Here is a 25,588-nt window from a genome sequence, read left to right as displayed (position 1 = left end):
CGCCACTTGCCTACCATGCCGGTTGGGGTGGGATCGCTTCCCCGTCTGGGAGACCGTGTTTGAAAAAATGAAGCGAAGGTACAAAAATGAAGCGAATAACAAAATAATAATATAATAATAACAAAAACGGGGAAAAAAGAAAAGAAAAGACAAATGTCAAAGTAGCCGGTATTTAGCTTTCTCGGGTCTGGATGCTGCCCTGGGAGGAAAACACTTGCTGGCCTCTCCTTGTGGAGAATCTGCCTTGCCTTGCCTTGAATGCCCCCCCACCCTGCCTGCCCCCCACCCCGCCTGCTTGTTCCCACCCGATGGGCTCGCCCTTGTCTTTTCCTCCGTCAAGGGCATCCTTCCATCTCCCGCATCGTCGCTGCTTTGCATCACCGGCACATTTGTTGTCAAACAAAATAAAGACAGCAGCAAAAAGATGATGAGCATCATCCGGGGGGGGTCTAGAGCTGCGGATGCTGCTTTGACTGACGACAAACACCGCAGTGCCCCCCCACACACACATACATCGGAATTAAGCGCAAAAGGACACTGACGCTTCAAAATAAAAGAGCAATATCTTTCATATATATATAAGTGACTGTTATTAAGCCCACACTGGCGGTTTGGCCCATTTTCAAATCCGATGAGAACATTTGTGGTCGTTACATTCATTGTACGATTGAAAAAGTTCGTCTAGGTCGTCGACGAACTCCGACGACAATTGATCGCGTTTCAAACATTGCCCCTTGAAAACCGCAGAAAACGTGACATTTGAGGACTTTTGCCACGTCGTCTTCACTGCTAGTCGTCCACTCGTGAATTCGGCCGTAATAAAAACGAGATTGGCGCTCAGCTGTTTGCTTCAGATATCCCAAAGCATCACGCGAGGGTAAGCAGGCGCCTGAGCTGCGAGGTCGACTCGATTGACGAGCAAAATTCGACGAGTCGCAGCTTTCGACTTACGCGAACGCCGCAACGCTCACAATAAAAGCCACCAACGAGCCTTTAGTATCATTATCCTTTCTCGTTATTGAGGAGAGCCCCACTAACGCGACACTGCGTCGAGGTTTTATTGTGAAAAGTATTCCCAGGATGACACAGCTAGCCTGCAGTTAGCCTGCAGTTAGCCGCACGAGTAAAGCGCCGCAGTGATGCTCATTTCGACACCTTTCAAAGAACATTTGGACAAGAAGGAGCGCCACTCACTTGACGCTTGGACGTGACCAGACGACAAATCCTCAAGAGGCCATCATGTCCGAGCTCCTCGCGAGGGGCTGGCGACTGACGACGAGAAAAGCTGCCTCCGCTTTTTTGTGTGTGTGATGGAAGCCAACTGCATCGCATCGCGAGGCGGAAACACACCGGAAATAGCATGTGACGGCCTTCACAGTAAAAGCATTTCTCCTGGAACGAAAAACAACGCATTCATACAAACGTGTAAGGAAAATAAAGCCTGAGTTTGTTAATGAAAGCCAAAAATGATGGATTCATTCCCATAAAAAATACATTTATGTATGAATGAAATTTCGGCAAAATGATAAATAAATGAATCCAAAACATTTTGACAGCCCCCCCCCCTCCCCCGTTTATTTCTTTCAACAAAACCAAACTAAAACAAAATCTTTATCGATGAATTATTTTAAATTAAACTTCTTGAATCAATTATTTGTTATAAATAAATAAAGATTAGGCAGGAGCCAGACTTTGTTCCAAATAATATCATCCACATGACCAGACCAATATGGAACGACATGAGCATTCTTATTTTGTTCTTGTCAGATTTTGCTATTTGGAAAATATTAGTTTTGCTTAAAATATTTGTAGAAAAAAAATATTCAAAGAACTGCTTGAAATATTTAAACTGATACAAAAAAAATACACGTTCAACAATATTATTATTAATATATTATTTTGTAAATATGTTTTAAAAGATTAAAATTTAAAATGCTCAAAATATTGTTCTTTTTTTCTCAAAAATATCATTTATATTAAAAAAAAATTTTTTTTATCCATCATCTACTGCTTATCCGAGGTGGGGTCGCGGGGGCAGCAGCTTTAGCAGGGAAGCCCAGACTTCCCTCTCCCCAGCCACTTCAGCCAGTTCCACCGGCGGGATCCCAAGGCGTTCCCAGGCCAGCCGAGAGACGTTGTCTCTCCAGCGTGTCCTGGGTCGTCCCCGGGGCCTCCCGCCGGTGGGACATGCTCGGAACACCTCTCCAGGGAGGCATCCGAACTAGATGCCCGAGCCACCTCAACTGGTTCCTCTCAACGCGGAGAAGTAGCGGCTCGACCCTGAGTCCTTCCCGGATGACCGAGCTTCTCGGATTTGGAGGTGCTGATTTTCATCCCAACCGCTTCACACTCAAGCTGCGAACCGCTCCAGTGAGAGTTAAAGATCACGGCTTGAAGAAGCCAACAGCACCACATCATCTGCAAAAAGCAGAGATGCAAAGTTGAGGGCACCAAACTGGACCCCCTCAACGCCTCGGCTGAGCCTAGGAATTCTGTCCATAAAAGTTATGAACAGAATCGGTGACAAAGGGCAGCCTTGGCGGAGTCCAACCCTCACTGGAAACAAATTCGACTTACTGCCGGCAATGCGGACCAAACTCTGACAGCGGTCGTACAGGGACCGAACAGCCCGTATCAGGGGGCTCAGGACCCCGTACTCCCGAAGCACCCCCCACTGGACTCCCCGAGGGACACGGTCAAACGTCTTCTCCAAATCCACAAAGCAACATGTGGACTGGTTGGGCGAACTCCCACGCACCCTCAAGGATCCTGCTATTTAAATATTTTTTATTTAAACATATTAAATATGTTCAACAATGTATCATAGACTTTTAAATGTTAGCAAATATTCACAAACATGTAAACGTTTTGGATTATTGTTCAAAATATATATTAGGTTAAACAATATATGCTATGTTTAAAATGTTACAATCGTTTTTGAACTAGTGTAAGAATATGGTGGAAATATATATATATATTTAAAACAATAATAAAAAAAATTAATATTCAAGTATATTTTTAGAATATTTTATATAAAAACATGTTTGAAATGATTTTTTTTAATCAATGAAAATAATATTCTTAATATTTTTAAGCACAGTTTTGACAGCAATAGTATTTAAAATGTGTAACCATTTTGAATATTTTGTCAATATTTTCCAATCGTTTTGAATATGAAATATAGTTCCATCTTTACAATTGGAAAATCTGATACTAAAGATAAATATTGTATCACTCTTTGAAGGTCACAGAGGAAAAACTGAAAGTACTGCAATGGGCTATTTGCATAAACACAACTTCCTCAACTCAATAGCGCTCCTTCATTTTCTGTCTTTCATGAGTGGACAAACTCATGAATCCGGGTGTGCCGGACCTCAGTGACCGTGACGGCGATGGCCAGACAGACCCGCCGGATTAATCAAGACAGGAGACAAAGAAGTGGCGTTAAATTGAGGAGAGCCCATTCTTTCCATCCACAAAAAAAGAAATCACATTACAGTATTTTTGTTGTTGTTGTTATTAAATAAAAGAAATGTTTGTTTTGTAAATGTGTAAAAATTAAAATATCAATTAACAATATTCGCAATTTGTTTTTATTTTATTTTTTATTGGGGGTGGGGGGGGGTCCAATGCACATTATGTTTATGGTATGTGCAGTAGCCATTTAAACTTTTGAGGATAAATATTTGCTAAATCCTGACCTCTTGTGGACAATTTAACACTTGCGTGTAATCTACAATAAGCAAAAAAAAAAAAAAGCAAACATGAATGAAACACAATAAAATGAGGCTAAGAATAAATTCACTTCATTAGTGTGAGTAAATTTTGAGGCATTTCAGTTAAATCAGCAACAAATGTTTCTGTTGTATATTTACAGTATAGTAGGAAAGAATTGTAAACATCACAGCGCAGTAGCAGCACATCCATTAAATATGAAATATGACAATGGCTGGAAACTGAATTACACATATTTGCAATTAAATTGGAGTTGGAGGCAAAAAAAAGACACTGCATTTCCATGCAGTCAATATTTGGGTTAAGGTCGTCCTTCCCAAATAAATGCCAAGCTGCAATGCAAGGACTCCAGGAAGCACGTCATCATGCAAATAAATGACATTTCCACTTTCAACTTTGGATGGTCAATAAATGACATGATATCCTTTCACAAAGTCATCGCTTTCCTGCTCACCCCAAAAGTGTGCTTCATTGCTGCGTCACCATTCTTATTTACTTTTATTTTATTGCTTGCGTATTTCCGGTGCCGTTGCACAGACTTCTATTTTCATATCTACATGTGTGTGTAGACACACTGAGGCATTTTCCCCGTAGAGACCAGGGCTAGGCTTTTATACTTTTGCAATTTTCCTTTTAGTTACTTTTTATTTCCGTTAAAAAAAAATTTTAGTTAGTTTTAATTAGTTTTCAGGCTGGTTCTGTTCTTTTTTATTATTATTATTTCTAAAAGTTTTAGTTTAGTTCGAGTTAGTTTCAGTATTAGTTTTCTTTTTTTATGTGTATTGTGCGCAATACTTAATAAATGCCATCGTAAAATGAAGAATGCAACTCATTTCTTACCTGGCGTTCGTTGCTTTGATGTGTTGCGACTGTTTACGAAATGATCTGTCATGTTTCGTTTCTGTCATGTTTAGTTTCTGTTTTCCTTGCGTGTCCTCCTTGTCTTGTTAATTGTGATCCCGCCCTTCCTCGTGTCATCCAATCAGTGCCCTCAGCCACTTGTGTCCTGCCCTGGTGTGTCTTGTTGCGTCATTCGTGTTGGTGTATTTAGTTTGCTGTCTTCCCTCTGTCTGTGTGGTTGCATTGTATGTTTGTCTTTTCGCCTCACGTCATGCTGCGCGGTTTTTGGTCCCTCCCATGTTCATGTTCATGTTCATGGTTTGTTTTATGTTTTGTACGGTTATATTAAATTCTTTTCCGAGCAAACCTCTGCCTCCTCGCTCTGCCTTCCCGCATCTGGGTCTCCAAGCTTCCACACTTCCTGACATGATCTCATGTTTGTGCCTTTCTGGCCTTTTGACTGTTCACGTGCCTGCTGGTCATTTGCTGCCATTCTGTGTGGACTCCGGCAGTCCCGGGGGAGGAGCTACAATACATCATTTACATTTACATGAAAAAATGTCATCAACAAAATAGCAAACTCAAACGGTTTGTATAATTTTAAGCAATGACGTCATTACCATGCAGAGCTCAAGCCGTTTAAATTACGCTTCTGGGTGATCGAATTAGTAGTTTTAAAATTCTGATCGACATCGTGTTAAAGCAAGGAGCGACTCTTGTTCTTTTTCGGTGGGTTGAAGATTTAGGCTCAGAGTTTGACATCACATCAACCGTGCGCTCCACTGGAGTCTCCCCGCACCAGAAGCACTCATTCGTCTAATGCGGAAGTGATTTGTGCATGTAGTCCGTTCAGTTCATTTAAAGCCCCTCACTTGGTTTCTTTATTGGAAAATTCGATTCCTGTTGTTTATTTATTTTATTATATTTTATATGTTCAATTATATTGTTAGAATGCTTTTGCTCGATCTTTGCCAAGTCATTTGTCATTTGATGACACGTGTGCCTAATTTGTTTGTGTATAACTGCTTCATAAAAATAAAAAATCCGTTAATATTCAAATAAATCTACTTAAAATCACATTTCAAATCATCCCCAAAGGCTCATGTATTCAATGAATTACCAAATACTAAAACAAAGGACATTTTCACTAAAATTGTAGTGAGTTTTAGTTAGTTTTGTAAACATAAAATGTAGTTCCAGTTAGTTTTTGTTTTTTAAAAATCATTTCTATTTTAATGTTAACGAAATTGTTTTTGGAATTTTATTTTTTTCCTTAGTTTTTGCTAACTAAAATAATCTTGGTAGAGACAGAAAATAACGTGAAATCGCTGAGAAGAAATCAATGTATTTATGTTAGGCTCGCTTAGTGAGTGGCAACGTAAGATGGCCGCCACGCATACGAGTACTTCCTGTATTCAAAAGCCCAAGATTCTTACGCATGCAAAACACAAACCAAAGTTCTGTGGTGGTGCCCTGATCGTGATTCACGTTCAAAAAGAGGTCTTATTCGGTTTACATCCCGAATGAGAGCATTTTGGAGTTGTTCGTGGATTGTCAAAATATTCTGGTTTTGAAACGTAAATGCCGCCAGTCAAAAAGATCATGTTGGGAAGAAACAAAATGGTGCACTTTCGCCACAGCAGGCCCAACACAATCGCATTTCTGTTGCTATTTCATTTAACAAGTGTTAAAATACAATGAAGGAGGATCTATAAAGAAAATAATACGTTGCTAATTATCATATTAAGTCTGATAAGTGATCAATTAAGATTGTAATCGTTAGACAAATAAAAATGTTCAGAGACAAAAGCGAGCGCGGTCACGTCATCGACTCACGTTTGATGATTTGTTATTACTTTTAATCTTTAGTTTGCATCAGCTTTGCTATTCACGTCTTCACAAAGTATGATAGGCCTCGTGCCCGCACACACACACACACAAACACGCACGCACGCGCGTACCTAATGAAGTGTCCTGGCAACACACTCCATCCTGTCAGTCATCCTCTCGAGCTGCATGGAAGCAACCAGCGGAAAACAAACAAAGCAGATAAGATGAAGAAGATGACGAAGAGGATGAAAGCCAATCATGGTGATGATGATGAAGACGACGCTGACAATGAAGATCATAATGATAACGATGAAGTCAACGATGAAGACAAACTCAGTGATGAGGACGATGAAGATGAAAATGAAGACAAAAAGTGATGCTGATGATGAAATGATGATGACGAAGACGGCGATGAAGGTGATGGTGTGGATGAAGAAGATGGTGGTCGCGATGATGATGTCGATGATGAAGGTGAAGATGGTCAGAGTGAAGACAACGATGAAGATGATGTCGATGATGAAGACAATCGCGATGACGTCAAAGATGATGATGACGATGATGATGAAGATGTTACGTCTAAAAATGTGAGTTTAAAAAAGGAAAAATATTTTAACGTATGACGACTTGTAATTGAAAATTGAAAGCCATCAAAAATATATATTTTTTGTGATTTCGATTGAAACAAAACATACAAAAATGAAGCGCATTTATTGATTTGTGTGCGGGGAGAAAGATATTGATATTCATACTTCCATATCTTAAGAAACATGCAAATGTGATGTTGACTTGCCACCAAATCTTCAAGTCATAAATTGTTCATCTTCAGGTTTTGTTCATTTCCGATCCCGGGGCACGTCAACTCGCAGTTCAGGGTTCGTCTCGGTGTTCGTTGAACACGCTTGCTGAAATGGAGCCCAGTACTTCGTTGACCTCCCTGGCATTTGTTTCATTAACTCATTCGCTGCCATTGACGGCTATTCACGTCAAAAATTCATTTGAATTAATTCTATTAGTTCAACATTCTTCCCACTTTTGTTAACAAGAGTAGGAAAAGCTAGACATTTTTTTTAATTGTACATATGGAACAGATATCAAATTTGGGATTGATTGTGAGTTAACTAGTAAAGTCATGCGATTAATTATGATGACAAATTTTAATCACCTGACGCCCCAAATTTTTAATAATGTTTTCTTCTTCACTCATTTATTGCCATCGACGGCTATAGACGTCAAAATTCATTTGAACTATTTCTATTAGTTAACATTTTTTTTCCACTTTTGTTAACCAGAGTATGAGAACCTTTTTTTTTATTATTATTGTTCATATGGAACAGATATACAATTTGTGATTAATCATGAGTTAACTAGTGAAGTCATGCGATTAATTACAATTAAAAATGTTAATCACCTGTCGCCCCTAATTTTTAATAATCTTTTTTTATTTTTATGAATTCATGGCAGTGAATGAGTTAAATGCTTAAATGCTTCGTCGCATTTGGGTCCTCAATCGCACTTTTAACGTGAAATGTTCTCAGAATTCTGAGTTTAAAGTCAGGATTTTCACTTAAAAGTCAGAAATGCGAATCCTGCCAAACTTTTTGCCCCTCTTCTCTCTCTCTTGTCTTCCGTAGTTCCTCAACCATTTCCCCTCCGCGCGTGCGACAAACTTGCCCCTGTCAATCAAGGCAGAGGGGGCGTGGCCTGCATGTGTGTGTGTGCGCGTGTGGCTGCGCATCTGCTTCCTCTCACTCCGCAAGCGCGCCGCACAAACCTGCAACAAGATCAAGAAGTGCGTATCATCGATTTTGATTCCCATTCATCGTCTTGAGCACACGTTATGGACACGTGCGAAGACGTGAGGAGGAAGAGGAGGAGGAGGAAGAGGAGGAGTAGAGTCACAGGCGAGTACTTCATTTCAGAAATTTTTTTTTGTACCTGATATCAGTCCTCGCCAATCCCCAATTATTACTCCTAAGTACACTTACGTCTCTCTTTTGTAAAAGGAAATCGGTATCGGGCCAATACCGGCCTTATTTTCAGGCATCGGGTACTTGTGGAGACTGCCGATATCAGCCACCGATACTTATGGCAAAAAACTCATGTGTGAAAGTCAGAAAGGAAGGTCTTTGCTCATCATTTTTTTGCTCAATGAAATTTAATATATCACAAGTACTACAGGTATTGGTGCTCAGTATGAAAAGTGGTATCGGACATCTATCCATATAAACAAACAACGGACTGGTCGCCATTATAGAGGCTGCTTGTATGTTTGAAAAACACATGTTTGTAACTTGATACTGTCAGAAGTGATAAACAACTTAGATTGAAATGCTCTTTGGTTGGACTGGTCAACATAATGACAAACATTGGAATGGTCGCCAGGTACAGCAAAATATGGACTGGTCGCCAAATATTATCAGGGCACATATAGAAAAAAAATGGACTGGTCATCAGAAATGTCAGGACCCATATAACAAACAACTGATTGGTCACCAATTTGAGGAAATGTCTAGACAATTTATGAACTGGTCACCTTTTAATATCTAGCACATATTGACAAACATTGGACTGATTGCCAGTCGATGCCAGTGCACATATAGACAAAATATTGATTGGTCGCCAGTCAATGTCCGGACACATAGAGGCAATGGACTGGTCTCAAGTAACAATATGACAAACACTTAACTGGTCACCAGTCAATTTGAGGAACTGGTCGCCAGGGAATATCAAGGCACATATCGAGAAAGGATTGGTCGCTAATCAGTGTGAGCTAATGGATTGGTCATCGATAGCCAAACGGACTGATCTCCAGTAAATGTCAGGATCCATATGACAAACACTTGATTGGTCACCAATTTGAGAGAATGTCAGGACAGTTTATGGACTGGTCACCAGTCAATTTCACATATATAGGCACATATTGACAAACATTGCACATATAAACTAACTATTGATTGGTCACAGGTCAATGTCAGGTGACATAAATTAACTGGTCATCTATAGCCAAACAACTGACTGGTCGCCAGTCAAATGTCAGGACCCTTATAAACAAACAACTAACTGGTCGCCATGAAAGAGACAATTTTATGGACCGGCAGCGAGACCGACAAATGTTGGACTGGTCGCCACGGCATGTTAGCATGTCTGTTGCGGTCTGCGCCTGGATGAGTTTGTCAGTTTGTCGGTTGTTTAAGTTTTGTAGTGGTGGCGGCGACCGTTCGCGGAAGGCAGATGGCCGGCGGTTGTCGTAATTACGCCATCATCAACAGGTCAGGCGGTTTAGCGGGCGGGCAGGATTAGCGTGCCTCATTGTTGTGCGCTCGCTAATCCTGACAAAAGGCGGCAGATTACGGCCTGATGGCCTTTTTTTTTTTTTGCTTTTAAGTCCGACGTTTTTATTCAAAGTGTTTTTTTTCCCCACTAAGCCAACTTCCATTTTCATTAACACACTTTTTTTTTCTCCACAAATGCTTGACTTCCTTTAACAGATGCTATCGCTAACAACAATTGTTATGCTAACCAACAAAGTTTATTTGGATTTTTGAAGACTGACTTCCTTCCTCCCAATTCTTTTGTTTGTTGTCTTCCTTTCTTTTTCTTTCCTTCCTTCACTTGTTTTATTTTCTCCTCTTTCTCTCCTTCCTTTGCTCTCTTCTCCTACTTCCTTTTCTCCTCTTTCCTACACTTGCTCCTTTTGTTCAATTACTAAATTCTTGCCAGTCTTCCCTCCATCACTCGCTTCTTCCCTTCTTGTTCGTGCCTTTGTTCTTTCCTTCCCTCCTGTTATTTCCTTCATTTTCAGTCTTCTTGCCTTTGAGGTCAGTCCTTCCTTCTTTCACTCTCTTCTTATTTCTTTCACTTATCTTCTTTCCTTCCCTTTTTTGCATTTCCTTCATTTTCGGTCTTTCTCCTTCCTTGGTGATTTCTTCCTTCATTTTCCCTCCACTTTTTTTTTGCATTTCCTTCATCTGCAGTCTTCCTCCTTGTTCATTCCTTCCTTCTCTGTTCTTACTTCCTTCACTTGCTGTCTTCCTCCCTCCTCTTTCAGGCCTTCCTTCATTCCCTTCTCTTGCTCCCCCCTTGTTATTCCTTCCTTCCTTCTACTCATTTCTTTGACTTGCCACGTTCTTCTCTCCTTCACTTCACTCGCTGTTTTCTACTCTCTTGCCTTCCTTTCTATTTCCTTCACTTGCTTCCTTCCAAGTTTCATGTGCTCAAAGCAAATGGAATTGATTGTCCTTCATCCAACGGGATTTGTTGGAGAACGTCATCCGGCATGATTTGACTTGAAACGCGAAACCGTAATAACGAAAAGCACATTTGTCTTCTTTCTCGTGACAGCTGATCAACTTTGCTCATATGAATAAAACGTTATTAAATAGAAGCACAAAAGAGGAGATTATAGTTGAGTTTTTTTTTTGTTTGTTACCATATGTCACTTAAGTAATTCCTCCTCTGCTCTTTGCTCATTTCACAAATGGACGCTGGGATTTTTGGTCCCATTTTCATCACCTTCCATCTGACATCATTCAGCTTCCTTCCTTCACTTGCTGTCTTCTTGCTTTCCTTCCTTCCAATTTCCTTTGCTGGCTTTCTTCTTCCCTTTCTCCTTTTCTTCCTAAAAACTTTCGTATGTCGTATTTCTCATGTCAAAATGATTAGCTTGAACCTTTTTTTCCTTTAAAACCCCAAGTGTGTTTTCATTTGAACCAGTTTGCTGTATAAAATAATCCAAAAACAGGCGTGGTGCCCCTAGAGGTGTTTGAGGTTAGTGCAGGCATTAATCTTGAGTCACTATTAATTAATTCTGCTCTTAGAGCAACCTAATTTATGCTACATCTCTTATTTATTTATTTATTTTAGGGGTGTCAGGCAATTAAAAATTTTAATCGCAATTAATCACATGACTTCAATAGCTAACAATTAACTCTTTGACTGCCAGACGTTTTCAGAAACGGGATGTCGCCAGTGCCAGCCGATTTAAGCTTTTTTGACTGATCTTTCAAGGTCCACAGAAAATTACGTGTTTGGACTATGGAAACACACATACTACCGAATAAAAGATTGGACTCTCATCTTTCATCAGAAAAAAAAGTTTGTTTCTACCTTATTCCGTTTTTCAGTAATCAACAATAGAAAATGGTTACTTTCACCTCTGTTTTGAAAAAAAAACGTCTTTTAACGTCTTTGGCACTCCTCCATAGGATTTTACTAAACGTTATTTAACGTTTTTGGCAGTCAAAAAGTTAATCACAAATTTTACATCTGTTCTAAACGTACAATAATTTTTCATAATCTTGTTAAAAGTGGGAAAAAAATGTTAAACTAAAACAAATATGTTTGCATCTTTTAGTCATTGATACAGTAATTTTATAATAATTCATCAAATTGAGTTAAAATTCAAAATATGTCCTTTTTCTGTGAAAAACGAATGATATTGATTTGTTGAGGTCATTTTTCTGCCACTAGATGGCATAATTGCATTTGTAAGACGATGGTGACAGCTCAGTGCATTTTTCATTTCCTATTAAGAGCTATTTAACCTTTAACATGAAGTCACTTGTGAAATTCTGCACATTTTTTAAATTGTAAAATACAACTTGACCCCCGTCTCCACAAGTATATGGTAATATACTAATAGGTAATAGTAATTATTATAAAATGTATTACTGCTCAATTTGGACATGGACATGTCTGCGGCGTTGCGACTGTAATTCCTCCAGTACAGGCTTTCCAAGTAAGGAATTAGTGGCGTGAGAGGAACTTTAAATTAATTAACACACTAAATTTGACACTCCTAATTAATTTACAATGTAGTGCTACTTTGCATTATGAAACACATATAAGGTGGTGTCGCACTTTGGGGGGCCGGAACAGATGAAAAGCATTTTCATTTGTCGTCAGGTCCCAGTAGCGAGGCGGCAAACAAGTTTCCTGAGCAGGTGGACCACCTCGCCGGCAAACATGGCCAGACCCCAAGCAGAGGCGCCCCAACGGCTCCCCGGCGAAGACGCGCGGCCTCTGAGACCAAGCGGCCCCAAACGGGCATGAGGTCGACCCGGTCGCTCACGCGGAAGAGCAACGCGCTGGAACGGCTCAACAAGCTGCGACCCGGTCTGCACTTCGACGCCGCGTCGCGGACGGGACCCCCGCACGCCCCCGTGTTTGCGGTGGGCGTGCGCGTCAACGGCCTCAGCTTCGAGGGCAGGGGACCCACCAAAAAGCGGGCCAAGACGAGGGCGGCCGAGCTGGCTCTCAAGTCCTTCGTCCAGTTCCCTGACGCAGCGACGGAGGACTTCGGGAGTGCCGCCGACGATTTCACGGCGGATCGATTGGATCTGTCGCAAATGTTCTGCACGGACGGCACAGGTGGCTAACGTACTCACACGCAAATCATTGACTGTCTTGTCTGTTTGACTGCAGAGAGATGCCACAAGATGCTAACAAAACAAAACAAAGATCATTCATGAAGACATGAGACATAAACAGAGGTGGCAAATCCAGGTCCAGAAAGTAAAAACCCTGCCAGTTTGGCTTTAACCCCAGCTAGCAAGCGTTACCTGCTAGGGAGCTAGCTAGCTAGCATCAGGAGCTCAAGCCAAACTGTGGCAAGGTTTTTACTTTCTGGACCTGGATTTGCCACCTCTGGACATAAACAACCACATTCAGTAGTTTGAGTCTCCAATTGATCCTGGTTGTTAGATTCCAGAACCACTTTCTCATTTGTACGAGACTGGCACCGTAAACAAGCCAACGCTAGCCATGGCTGCTACATTGCTAGCATGAATAGAGTGTTCTTTTAACAAAGCATAAAATACTGTCTTGTTCCTTGAAATGTCCATCCGTCCATCTATTTTATTCCGCCTACCCGAGGTCAGTTAAAAGGTGCGGCAACCCAAACAGAGAAGCCAAGACCGGTGACCTCGTCCATTTTGTCCTGGGTCTTCCATGGGACCCCCCCCCCCCCCCTTCCAATGGGACGTTCCCGGAAGACCTCACCGGGGAGGCGCCCAGGAGTTAATCTGTAATCAGATGCCCGAGCCGCCTCATCGGGCTCCTCTCGATGCAGAGGAGCAGCGGCTTGACTCCGAGCCGCTGGCAGTTGACCGAGCTTCTACCCGAGCTTCTATCGAACTCGAAGGGAGAGTCCGGATGCTCCGTGGAGGGAACTCATTTGGGCAGCTTGCATCTGGGATCGTGTTGTTTCGGTATATCGATACGTAGCTGGCGACCACAGGTGAGGGTGGGAACGTAGTAGTCATTGAATTTAAGCTTAAGGTCGTTTAAAAAGGAGGGCGTGTGGTTTGACACCGACTCCATGCGTAAGGAACCCTGAGACTCCTGTCATGATTTGGCGCTATATAAAGACAATTGAACTCAATGTTCCGGAAGTGGATAGAATCCCCGTCAATCACAAGTTCTTATGTCTCTGATTGGTTGTGGTTCCTCGGGCAGAGGGTGACAACTGGACCTGGGACTTGAAGAGGAAGGAGGACTATCCACAAAGCGACCCTAAATCCAGGCCACGAGGAGTGGTCAGTTCCTGGCCCTCGGGGTGTCTGGGTCCGACGGGGCTGCTCGATGAACTGCGACCCGGCCTGCGCTACTTCTGCCTGGCTGAGCGAGTCCCACGCCGGCCCGAGAGGCGTTTCATGGCGGCGGTGCGGGTGGACGGGCGCATATCCGAAGGCTGCGGTCGCAGCAAAAGAGCCGCCAAGGCCCGGGCGGCCGCCGCCGCTCTGCGTTGGCTCTACGGGGTCGGCCGCCAGCCGGTGGAGCTCCTCAGGGACAAACGGCAGCTACCTCAGGTGAGAGTCGCACTCGTCGTCTGATCGGTTCCAAAGGACCCGGGGGGGTGAGAAGGTCGGAGCTCGTCCCCCAGTTCAGACCGCAAGTGAAGTGAAGATCGCAGGATCGCGGACAACTCGATCTGGCTTGATTCTGCCTTCTTCTCCCGTCTTTTCTTTCTCTCTTTTGTTCTTCCATCCTCATCCCTTCTTCTGTCCCCTCCCTCCTTTTGTCCTATTGCCTTCACTTGTCTTCCTGCTCTTTCCTGTCTCCGTTGACCTTCCTTCCTTCTCTCTTCCCTACTCCTTCCTTCAACTGCTGCCTTCTTCTCTCCAGCCTTCCTTACTTCTTCCGTCTGTATTTCCTTCGGTTTTTCTGTCCTGGTTCCTTCACTCTTTATCTTCTCTCAGCCCTTTCTTCTCTTTTTAGCATTCCGTCCTTGTTCCTTCAGTTGCAGTCTTCTTTTTCTCCTTCCGTCCTTTCCTTCATCCTTCCCGCACATATTAATGATTGTCATAATGACAGAGGAACATCCAAGTGATTTTAGAGCATGAGCTGTCAGTCAAGCGGCGTGACACATTAGCGCACATTAGCAATAGCGCTAATCATTAGCAAAGATTAGCAACGGCGGTGGATGGGCAGCCCACCAAGACACCGTGACGACATCATAATCCCAAAGATAATTGTTTCACCGTCACCACAAGAACTCGTTCATTCATTTGCTGGAATCAAGTAAACATCTGTTGTTTATTATTATTTGCTGTGGACTTGTTTGCTGTCCTTTGCAGTTCTTCGCAGAATCCATCTTTCAGATAGCGAGCCAAAAATGCCGGCAGCTAAGGGACCAAAGCCTCGCCACACACAACATGGCCGCCATCATCATGACGATAGGTTGTCACGGTTAACGAGGACAAGAAGTCGCTCTCGTTACTTCAGATGAAGAATTGGACTCATTTGCTTCCAGGATTTGAGCTGAGCTCAGCTGAGGTGATTTCCATGGCAACGGGGACCAAGTGTTTGGACCGGGATGCCACCTGTGGCGACGACAGCGCGCTGCGCGACTGTCATGCTGAGGTTGTGTGCAGGAGGGCGCTGTTGCGCTTCTTGTACGCTCAGCTGGAGATGCTCCTGATACGGTAAAATGATTCAGCCCAAGGTTGACTCACGACTCAACTACCCTAGTCTAAGACCAAGACTTGGCAAACCATGTCGAAGACTAGTTGAACAAGTTACAAATTTACAATGACAATAAAGGCATTCGATTCTATTGTGATTTACATTCTAGTTCAGAAGAAGTCACTGATTAGTCTAATTGTATGAGTAGTCAAAACGTGTCTCAGACTGCAGCTGTCTAAGTATAGACTCGTCTAAGGGAAATGTAATTGACTAAAACTAGTCGAAGTCCATCACTAGCCTAAAAGTATAATCACCCTGAGTCTAAGACTAGTATCAGAATAGTTTAATTAAAAGTTGTTGAAGTCCATGATTAGTCATAGTTGGGGGTGGCGTGGCTCATTGGTAAAGTGGTCGTTTCGCAATCCTGAGGTTGTCGGTTCAATCCCAGGCTACTGATGCTGCGTCAGCAGCTGCTGAATGAGTACACAAAAATATAAAACAGTTTGTGGGCTTCGTTGGGTGGAAAAATGCCGTATAAATGAAGTAGCATTTACAGTTTAGACTAAGACTAGCCTAAGTCCAAGGTGTGCGGGGGCAGGTCAAATGTCCCTCGGTTCGACGGAACGCAGCAGGGCCCACCAAATTCTCACACGCGGTTAACTAGACTTGCCCCAGCATGAAAATGAAAATGAAAATGAAGATGTGACAGTTTTTAGGACGAGTGCACGTGCGCCCGGGGCTGCAGCAGCCTACGTCTAGGACTGGTTTAAGTTTAAGAGTAGTTCAACCAAGTCTAAGACTACAATATTATAAACCCACAAGTAGGTACTGTAAATGGTACTTCATTTATATAGCGAGTAAAAACAAGTCGGTATATGACTGGTCTAGACTCTAAATCCATGTCTAAGTGTCATCAAACTAAGTCCAAGAATAGTTGTGTCACTAATTCTAAGACTACTCCAACTAAGTCCAAGACCAAATTTCAATGTACTCTGGTAAAGTATTTGACTTCAGTATTATCAAGTCAAGACTAGTTCAACTAAGTCTAATAGTCTTGTGTTTAAAGTGTTTTTATAACTACTTAGAATTGTTAAATCTAAGAGTAAAAGACCAAGATTAAATCCAAGATTAATTCAAAGTAGGACAAAAATGAGTCTAAAAAGTAAAGACAAAAAGTACAATTCAAGTAGTCCTAAAACTGATCTCAATCCAAGAGTGTATGTAACAGCAAAAACTTTCCCAAAGTCCTCCAGACGAGACTGACGTTGGGTCGGTGTCCATCTTTGAACCAGCGGCCGGTTGCCGAAGGGTCTTCAGGCTGCGAGACCACGTTGGACTCCACATGTTTGTCACCTCGTCGCCATGCGGAGATGCCAGACTCAACTGTCCATACGAAAACCAGGCCTCACGTGAGACTCTTAGTCAGGCCTAACTAAGTCCAACTCAGACGAAATCTACATCCAGGACTAGTCCAAGCTGAAGTCTCAGAATAACGTGTAGGACTGCAGTAGTTAAGGTCTAAAAGTAGTCAATCTAATATTACAGTACTGTAAAAAAAGGCCAAGACTAAATCAATGAGCGTAATCTCACGTTAGTCTCGGACTAGAGTAGTCGCAACTAAATCTGAAATTGTTGTAGCTAAGTATTCTCAGCAAGTGGATGACTACAGTAGTCCAGGTTCAAAAGTAGTAAGTAGGCCTAGGATTACTGTAACTACACCAAAGAACAAGAATAGGCCACGGGGTCAATCTGAGATTTACAGTAGTCTACATCCGACACATCGAAATCCAAAACTACATTGAAAAGTCATTTCATTGAGTGTTGGATTAAGTCTTCAAGTCTCAAAGTCATCAAGAGCAGTCGAAGACCCGTTTAAGAGAAATAGAAGACTCGTTCCAAGGATAGTCTCATCATGTTTAAGAGGGTTCCAGATCTAAGTCCCGGACGGAAGTGACCTTGTGTTTGTGTGTCGCCAGCCTCCACGAAGACGAACACGTTGCGGAGCGGCCTGAGGACGAAGGTGGTCGGCGGCCAGGGAACGTTGCCCGTCAAAGCGCACAAGACCCCGATCGAAAGCCCCCATCAGAAGAGGGCAAGCCTGTCGCCGGGCAAACCTCAAGTCAGCATGTCCTGCACTGACAAAATGGCCAAGTGAGTCATCACAATTATAGACCAGACTTAATGTAGACCGAGACGAGACTTCCAATTTGATTAGTGACGGACTGCGATGACTTCAAATTGACATCAGATCGTCTTAGACAGTCTTAAGACTGCTATTACAGTGAGGCTTAGGCCTGAATTCGAACTACCCTGTGAGTGGTCTACCTGGACTTAGACTTGTGTTATATGTACTGAATATTAGTCTTGGAGTCTTAAAGTTAGTCTTCAGACGTGGACTAGTCTGAGACTTCAATTATTTTGTTGCCTTATTTTGGGATTTTGAATCCGTATTTCCTCATCAATTGCGTGTGTTTGCGCGACAGGTGGTGCGCAGTGGGCCTGCAGGGGGCGCTGCTGTCTCACCTGGTGGAGCCCGTTTACCTTCAGAGCCTGACGGTGGCGACGTTGAGCCACACGGGCCACCTGCGCCGCGTCCTGGCTCGCCGCCTCGCCCCCAATAAACGCCACGCCGCCCCCTACCGACGACAACTGCCGATGCTCGCGTGTGCGCACTTTGACCTCTAGAAGTGAAACTAATAAATTGCTCAGAGGGACTGTGTCTCTCCTTGCCCACTTAAGAAAGGCATTAAAGTGCCTTAATCGTACCAGTATTTGCTACTTCACGCGAGGAAAAGTTGATTGGCAAAAACACAAACCGACTAACTCGTATACAATTTTTTTTTTCATGGAGTTAGCTCAATTTATCTTATTTTAATCTTAATTTGTTTGGGGCAGAAAATTGACAAGAAGATGAAGTAAAAATAGCGCAGACTTTGGGGAAACAAACAGGTTCATAAAAATGCTTGGATTGAGTGTGGGTGGTGGTGTGCATGGTGAGCAGAGACCTCAAATATGCTGGGGTTTTCCCAATCAGGGATAACATGGAAAAGTGAAGATTGACTTTCTTTAAAAACCGTCGACATTTCTTGACAATAAAATATGTTACTTGTGACCTCACTAGTCTAAACATGACATTAATTAATATTTGCCAGAATGCCGCCATTTTTATCCATCTCAGGGGGCGGCCATTTTGCCACTTGCTGTCAATTGAAGATGACATCACAGTTGCTCAGGCAACAACCAATCACAGCTCAACTTTAGAAAACAGGTGAGCTGTGATTGGTTGCTGCCTAAGCAACTGTGATGTCATCGTCAGTCGACAGCAGGTGGCAAAATGGCCGCCCCCTGAGATGGATAAAAACGTCTGCATTATGCTGCTTAACTCGTATTCCACTAACGCAATGTTAACCAGAATATCGTATTAAGACTAGTGGGGCTGCATAGAACATATTATTGTCCAAAAAAAAATAAAATTGGGGGTTGTCTTCCCCTTTAACGATTCCAATTTTGTAGTTTGTGAACTGTGTGGTAAAGTCAATGTTTGCCGCAGGTCTCGGAAGGGGCGAGCGGCGCGCACGCGGGAATTCATCGCGCGTCAGCGTCAACTGGAGTTGGGGCGACGGCGACACGGAGGAGCTCAGCACCGCGTCGGGGTTGCGGCGCCACTGCGGGACCCGGTCCCGACTCAGCGGCCGTTGTTTTTTCGCCCGCTGGCAGCGACTGCACAGGCGGGTACGTGCAAGTGCGCTGGCCGCCGGACATGCTGAAAACACACCTGGAAACTTTGGCCCTGATTTACAAAATGTTTCTACGTGCAAAATGAAGCACACGCTTGGATGTAATTGTTTTAACTAGTGGTGTCAGACATTTTTAATTGTAATTAATCGCATGACATCAATCGTAAACTCACGATTAATCGCAAATTTTTGTTTGTTCTAAATGTACAATGAAATGTACAATATTTTTTATTATTTTTAACTCCAAGTGTGTTTTTATTTGAACCAGTTTGCTGTATAAAATAATCCCAAAACAGGCGTGGTGCCCCTAGAGGTGTGTGAGGTTAGTGCAGGCATTCCTCTTGAGTCACTATTAATTAATTCCGCTCTTAGAGCAACCTAATTCATGCGGCATCTCTTATTTATATATTTATTTATTCATTCATTTTAGGTGTGTCAGGCAATTACAATTTTTAATCGCATGACTTCTGCAGCAAATTTTATATCTGTTCTAAATGTACAATAAGATGCACAGTAAAATACTAGTTTTCATACTCTTGTTAACATAAGTGGAAAAAAATGTTAAACTAATAGAAATATGGCTGCATCTTGTAATCATCGATACAGTAATTTCACAATAATTCATGAAATTCAGTAACTTAAAATTAAAAAGATGTACTGTAAAAAATGTGTGAGATTGTTTTGTGTTGAGGTCATTTTTATGCCACTAGATGGCATAATTGCATTTGTAAGACATTGGTGACAGCTCAGTGCATTTTCTTTTCATATTAAGAGCTGTACTTGATCCCAGTCTCCACAAATGTATGCAGCTCAATTTTGACGCGGACGTGTCTGCTACGTTGCGAATGGAATTCCCCCATTTCAGGTTTTCCATTAAGGGTTTAATCGAGCATTCAAATTTGTGGTGTTAAAGGAAACGCACTCATTTTGACACCCATAGTTTTAAACCTAAAACAATATCGTCTATTCTCTAAGTCTAATCTTTTTTCGTCTCCGTGTGTTTATTTCAGACAACATCTCCCAATTGACATCAATAACAAAGACGTAAAGAAACGTACATATTAAATGTTGAAACCTGAAAAGGAGTGGGAAGAAAATAATTGATTTAATCCCACGCATTCAACGTCAAACTAAAAAGCATTCACCATTTACGTCAAAAATGAACTTGCAATTTTTTTGGTTTCAAAACTAATTAAGCGATTATCATTGACACGATATAACAGAAAACTATAAAAAGGTATGGAAATGAAAAGCATATAGACATTGCTTTATTAGAATATCTTTTGAATTATTTTAGTTCTATGTATATTTATTGTGGACAGCCTGCAGGCCCTGCCACCCGTCCCCATCCCACCTTCAATCTATACAGCCCCCTAGTGGCCACAAGTCCAAAAGCAGGTGCTGAACTGCCTTGTGCTTCGTCCCTCAGCTCAACGATTGGACGCCAGAGGACACGCTGAGGACGCACGTCGCTTGGAAGCGAGCGGCCGGCCCGTATCAGAAGGCCACGCAGCACTTTGGGGGCGCGCTGCGTGACGCGGGGCTCGGGGCGTGGAGCAGGAAACTCACGCAAAGTCATCAAGACCACGACGACGAAAGAGTGTAAATAAAAATATATATACTGTATGCGTGTCGTTATCATGGAAATAAGTAGAAGTGATGAGCATGTTTGAGGTTCGAATTGCGTTGTTTGCATTGTCTCAACCCGTGTTTGCGGTTTTTTTCCCCTCTTCCCACATGCCAAAAACATGGTAGAAATTTTAACAGAATTAACTTTTAAATGAAAGAGTTTGTTTTTTTCCTCAGAGGACTTTTGAATGGCATGAAAATGTGATGTCGACTAAAAGAAAGTTAAACAACTTTTGTTCTTTCAAAAAAAATGTTTTTTTCACCTACCTTTTACTTTGATGTGACTGTTTTTTTTCCTCTAATATAATTGTTACGTTAGTGAATAAAGCGCATGGTTTCGTCACAAAGCGACAGCGACATCTTGAGGAGGAAAGGATGTACTACAGCATTCACTTCAATTCTCACCTTAAGCCCTGGGCGTTATTTGACCATTTTTGGGCTTTTTGTTGGTTCTGACCAAGCCATTTCAAAATAAAAATAACGCCCAGGGGTTAAATGTGTTTGCAAATGATGTCAAATTGGTGATCAATGATGTATGTCATCTACATGTCAAAACGATTTCGTGAACAGTCAGCAAATGATTACAGATGAAGTGTGTTGTGTTGCTAAGTGTCCAGCAGGGGGAGAAGGAAGAAAGAGAATAGAAAAAGGAGCAAGCGTCAGTCAACTACTTTTATTTTGATTAACGTGTGACATTGTTACATTGATAACAAAAAGCACGCTTAACGGTAACAATTGAATGGCTCGAACATGTTATGCTCGCGTTGGCCAGCGTGCCGGAGCTTTTGTTTTTCGTTTTTCTTTCAATGAAAGACTGCAAGAATGCAAACTGCAACGTGACAGCGTTGACATCAAACCAGATGACTGCTCGTTGTCTCCTTTTTAAAATGTTTGAGGACAAATCAAGGCTATAAAATAACAGCATAGCGATAAATAAACCAGAGCAATTTCATGAAGTGACAAGTTTTCCATTTTTGATCAAATGTCAAATAGCGATTTTGATCTGATAAACACAAAATAAAATTATATATACAAACAGACATGGAGGACTAAAACAACTATTTCAGAATTTGATTATTTAATAGTTTAATCATTTTCTACATCAAACAAATTGGTATTCTAATAAAACATTTAATAACAGCGTTTCATTTGCTAATTAGTTATCTCATGGTAGATTTGATTGGTTGATTTCATTTTGACACTTGAAGTCCTCCCAAAAAAAAAAAACAAGTTGTGCTCACTAAGTGTCACATTGAAGACTTTTTACACTTTTTTTATACACTTTGTTCTCGTTGTTAGGGCGTTTCCCCACACAAAGCAATTAAGTGTGTGACATTTCAAACTAGGGCTGCACGATATGAGAAAAACATGCGATATACAGCAGCCGCTGAATATAGCAATGTCCATATTGCGATATTTAACATGTAAAAGAAATAACATTTTTATTATCTAATGAAAAAAAAATTGTTTTCATGCAGCAAAAGAAGCAAACTCAACGAATTCTTAGTTCATTGTAATTACCTCTCGGTATTGTTCAACTATTAACATTTTAGTTAACATCTGACTGGTCAAATTCAGATAAAAGCATCAAATTCCATATGAAACCTATTGCATGTATTTGCGACATGCATATTGCATGAGCCAAAATCAGGATAGCAATATTTTTTCGATATATTGCGCAGCCCTATTTAAAACGCACACACACACACACACACGCATACATAAATTCTTTTAAAAATGTCTTTCCAGCACCAGAGACTATTTTCACATGACACTCCACACCAGTAGGGGGCGGCCCAATCGCTACTAACACAAACGTGACAATCGGAAGAACACTGTCTGGTATCTCGCGAGTTCCTAAAGAAGTAAAACACATGGTGCAACAATGACTTCTTTTTTGACACCTGGGGCAAAAAAACACACCAACAAAACAACATAAAAGCTTATTTGGGCTTATTTACAATCGTCACTTTTGGTATAGAGATTTGGTATAATTTAGTTGAGCTTTTTTTGCTCATATTTTTCAGAATAAAAAAAAGTAATTGAGGGCCAAGAGACATTTTTGCAAGCGTGTTCATCCTGGTGAAAATGTTGGGATTTAAGGGTCCCAAACAAAGTAAATGGGGCTGGAGAGATTCAAAATAATAATCACACCAATCTCAACGATCAACACCAAATTGGGTGGACATGCCTATCATAAATGGATGCACCAAAAAGTCTCAAGGACCCATGCTCGAAATGAAAAAGGCGGCAGCCATATTGGTTTGAAGCGGCCATTTGGCTTTACCGGTCGCCGATGCCAGTTTCAGCGATTGACACGAAGTTGGGTGACAATGTCAAACATAAACGGACAAACAAAAAAAAGTCTCTGGAACCTGTGCCCAGAATTGAACAAGAGGTTTGACGCAGCCACCTCACACTCTGTCACGCCGCTATTCAAATCTGGAAAAAATGAACCACTCGCAGCGGTTTCACCCATCAACTAGGGATGTAACGATAACGGCAATATCGTGATATCGCAATATTAAAACGGCCACAATATCGCCAACATCATGTCACGATGTTAAAAAAGGCAGGTTGATTTCCATTTGTGCAGTTCTAGCACCCTCTGGTGGCTACTTTTTTCAGTGCCGTTTAATTTTCATTAGGGATGTTTTGGCACTTCTATGTTTAAAATCAACACTAATCGTCAGAGGAAGGGGAACGTAACATGCGTGCAAACCGAGTCAACATGTGGAGGAATTCAATGTGTGCGTGCATTAGCAGGAAAGTGCCTCGTCGTAAGTCTTATTAGCGATTGTAGGTGCTTTGTATGCATTGCTGCCATGTACAAAAGCACAATATTGTGCTTTTTTTTTTTTTTCAACAATATTGTTAAAAATCATCAACCTCCCCACAATATCGTGATCATTATCGTATCATGAGCTTCTAACGTGATAATATTGCATCATGATGTTTGGATAGCGTTACATCCCGACCATCAACATGAAATTTGATTGAAAAGTCTCAAGGACCCACAAGCCAAATGGGAGAGGAAGTACTCAGTTTCACACTCAGTTGTAAGAATCTGATAAGATGATGGGGGGGACAAAAAGCAGCGTTTAGGAAATAATAATTGTCATTGTTGTTAACTACAATAAAAGCAAACTAATGCTGGCGTTTTGAGACTTTTGTGCATTGACGCGCGTGTTGTGCTTGTTTTTTCATCACTGGCACATGTTTCGATAAAGAGCTCATTTGAACACACGCGCGCACACTCGCAAAAAGCCGAGCTGTTCCATTTCGGACTCTTTTGACGGACGCATGAAAACTCACGTGACGCGTGGACAAGACAAGCCACGGCAGGGTGTCTGGCGGCATGGTCGGGGTCGGGGGTCACTTCTCCAGGAGCAAGGCCGGGATGTTGATGTTCCAGCCGATGGCCTGCCGGTCGAAGCCGCACGTGAACAAGTTGCACGAGGCGTTGTCCTCGCACCACGCCGAGCAGCACACCATGCGGCGGTGGCCCTGGAGGACACACACGCACACGCGCAATGTTCGCTGGCGTCTGCGGGTACGAGTGACTCCACGTCAACAACCTCCACAATCCTGAAAGCAACTGAGATTCCAACTCAAACTGTGCAGCAACACACGTAGAGATGGGGGAGCAAAACGGACTCAATTAGAAGAAAAGGTGAAAATAAACACGGATATAAAAATATCATTTAAAAATTACAAAAAATAAATTTAAATGGCGATAAAAACAACTGTGTGTGTGCGTGTGACCGGCTCTGGCAAAAGGGTCCTCATGTGGCAAAAAAAAATCGAAAATTGAGATATTCATATTCTACACTTAAAATGATATATATAATAGATGGAGGTCCTTCAAAAACGGACAAAATCACTTTCACTTTCCTTTCTTTTCTTTGTCGGGTTTCCTGACGGCCTCACGACTGGCTGGAAGTGTTCGGTTTAGGGAAACGGTATGAGATTTTTTTTATTTATTTTTTTAACTCATTCACTGCCGTTGACGGTTATAGACGTCAGAAATTCATTTGAACCATTTCTATTAGTTTAACATTTTTTCCACTTTTGTTAACAAGAGTATGAAAACCTAACTATTAAAGTCATGTGATTGGTTATATATATATACATATATTATTATAATGTTAATCACCTGATGCAATTAGAAAAAAAAGAAAAGATTATTAAAAATTTGGGGCGTCAGGCGATTAAAATTTTTAATTGTAATTATTCCCATGACTTCACTAGTTAACTCACCATTAATCACAAAGTTTACATCTGTTCTTAATTTACAATAAAAAAAAAAATCTAAGTTTTCATGATCTTAACAAAAGTGGGGGGAAAATTTTAAACTAATAGAAATAGTTCAAATGAATTTTTGACGTCTGTAGCCGACAATGGCAGTGAATGCACGCACGCACGCACATCCCCCCCCAAAAAATACAAAAAAAATAATAATAAAATATATATATATATAAAATAAAAAATAAAAATAAAGGAGAGCAATGATGATGACATGTCAAATCAGTAAAATTACCGAATGAACAATACTGAGCTCTGCAGAAAAAAAAAAAAAAATAAATAAATAAAATAAAACGGACAAAATTCCAGCAAATTGAATGTTGGAAGGTAGAAAGCCCGAGTGCAGCAGACAAGTGGTGGTGGACTTCCCTTTAACTTCCCGCGCTCAACGTGCGTTGACATCAACTGTTGGTCTGTCAATCATTCTGACCTGTCTGTTGCTGCGCGGCAGCCTGGCCAAGCGCACGCCGGACATGTCGAAGAGTCGCACCTGCCGATTGTCGTGAGGGAGAGCGATGATCCTCTGACTCGCTGACACGCTGATCCTACACGCACACACACACGGCATTGACAATAGGAACGACACCGTTTCCATCCTGGACTGGTCT

General features: G+C 41.7%; 3 protein-coding genes across 10 annotated transcripts in view; 1 reads left to right on the top strand and 2 right to left on the bottom strand.

The window, feature by feature from the left end:
• LOC144044651 (solute carrier organic anion transporter family member 5A1-like) overlaps positions 1 to 4,612 on the bottom strand; it is a 31,714-nt gene extending 27,102 nt beyond the window's left edge. For both annotated transcript variants that reach the window (XM_077559190.1, XM_077559191.1), the window contains exons 1-2: positions 4,576 to 4,612; positions 1,195 to 1,392 (exon numbers count right to left, since the gene is read on the bottom strand). The gene's annotated coding sequence lies outside the window, so the exon portion shown is untranslated. The remainder of the gene's footprint in view (positions 1 to 1,194; positions 1,393 to 4,575) is intronic.
• Positions 4,613 to 6,468: 1,856 nt separating this feature from the next.
• Positions 6,469 to 25,588, bottom strand: part of LOC144044653 (WD repeat-containing protein 37-like) — a 34,577-nt gene continuing 15,457 nt past the window's right edge. For 2 of the 7 annotated variants that reach the window (XM_077559194.1, XM_077559193.1), the window contains exons 13-14: positions 25,411 to 25,525; positions 21,334 to 24,291 (exon numbers count right to left, since the gene is read on the bottom strand). In XM_077559194.1, the coding sequence (XP_077415320.1) occupies positions 23,803 to 24,291; positions 25,411 to 25,525 (604 nt within the window). In that variant the 3' untranslated portion in view covers positions 21,334 to 23,802. Of the gene's footprint in view, positions 6,982 to 7,814; positions 8,177 to 21,333; positions 24,292 to 25,410; positions 25,526 to 25,588 lie in introns of those variants that run through there. The other 5 variants (XM_077559198.1, XM_077559199.1, XM_077559195.1 and 2 more) reach the window with 4 other exon arrangements.
• LOC144044652 (double-stranded RNA-specific editase B2-like) lies at positions 8,147 to 21,415 on the top strand. Its single transcript, XM_077559192.1, has 10 exons — positions 8,147 to 8,306; positions 12,310 to 12,774; positions 13,861 to 14,213; positions 14,982 to 15,084; positions 15,158 to 15,329; positions 16,555 to 16,718; positions 17,286 to 17,460; positions 17,793 to 17,974; positions 18,860 to 19,041; positions 20,476 to 21,415. The coding sequence occupies exons 1-10, from the start codon at positions 8,243 to 8,245 to the stop codon at positions 20,650 to 20,652; spliced, it is 2,037 nt and encodes a 678-aa protein (XP_077415318.1). The 5' UTR covers positions 8,147 to 8,242; the 3' UTR covers positions 20,653 to 21,415.

Source organism: Vanacampus margaritifer, chromosome 2, assembly GCF_051991255.1.
Source record: "Vanacampus margaritifer isolate UIUO_Vmar chromosome 2, RoL_Vmar_1.0, whole genome shotgun sequence".
Lineage (NCBI taxonomy): Eukaryota > Metazoa > Chordata > Actinopteri > Syngnathiformes > Syngnathidae > Vanacampus > Vanacampus margaritifer.
Note: the sequence above shows the minus strand (reverse complement) of the source record. Positions and strands in the feature narration are given on the sequence as shown.

Bases quoted from the DNA above. Each gene is read 5' to 3' on its own strand.
- LOC144044652 (XM_077559192.1), top strand. From the start codon at position 8,243: ATGGACACGTGCGAAGACGTGAGGAGGAAGAGGAGGAGGAGGAAGAGG. The intron at 12,775-13,860 runs GTGGCTAACGTA...TTCCTCGGGCAG, and splicing joins GTTCTGCACGGACGGCACAG to AGGGTGACAACTGGACCTGG. The intron at 17,461-17,792 runs GTGAGTCATCAC...TTTGCGCGACAG, and splicing joins TGCACTGACAAAATGGCCAA to GTGGTGCGCAGTGGGCCTGC.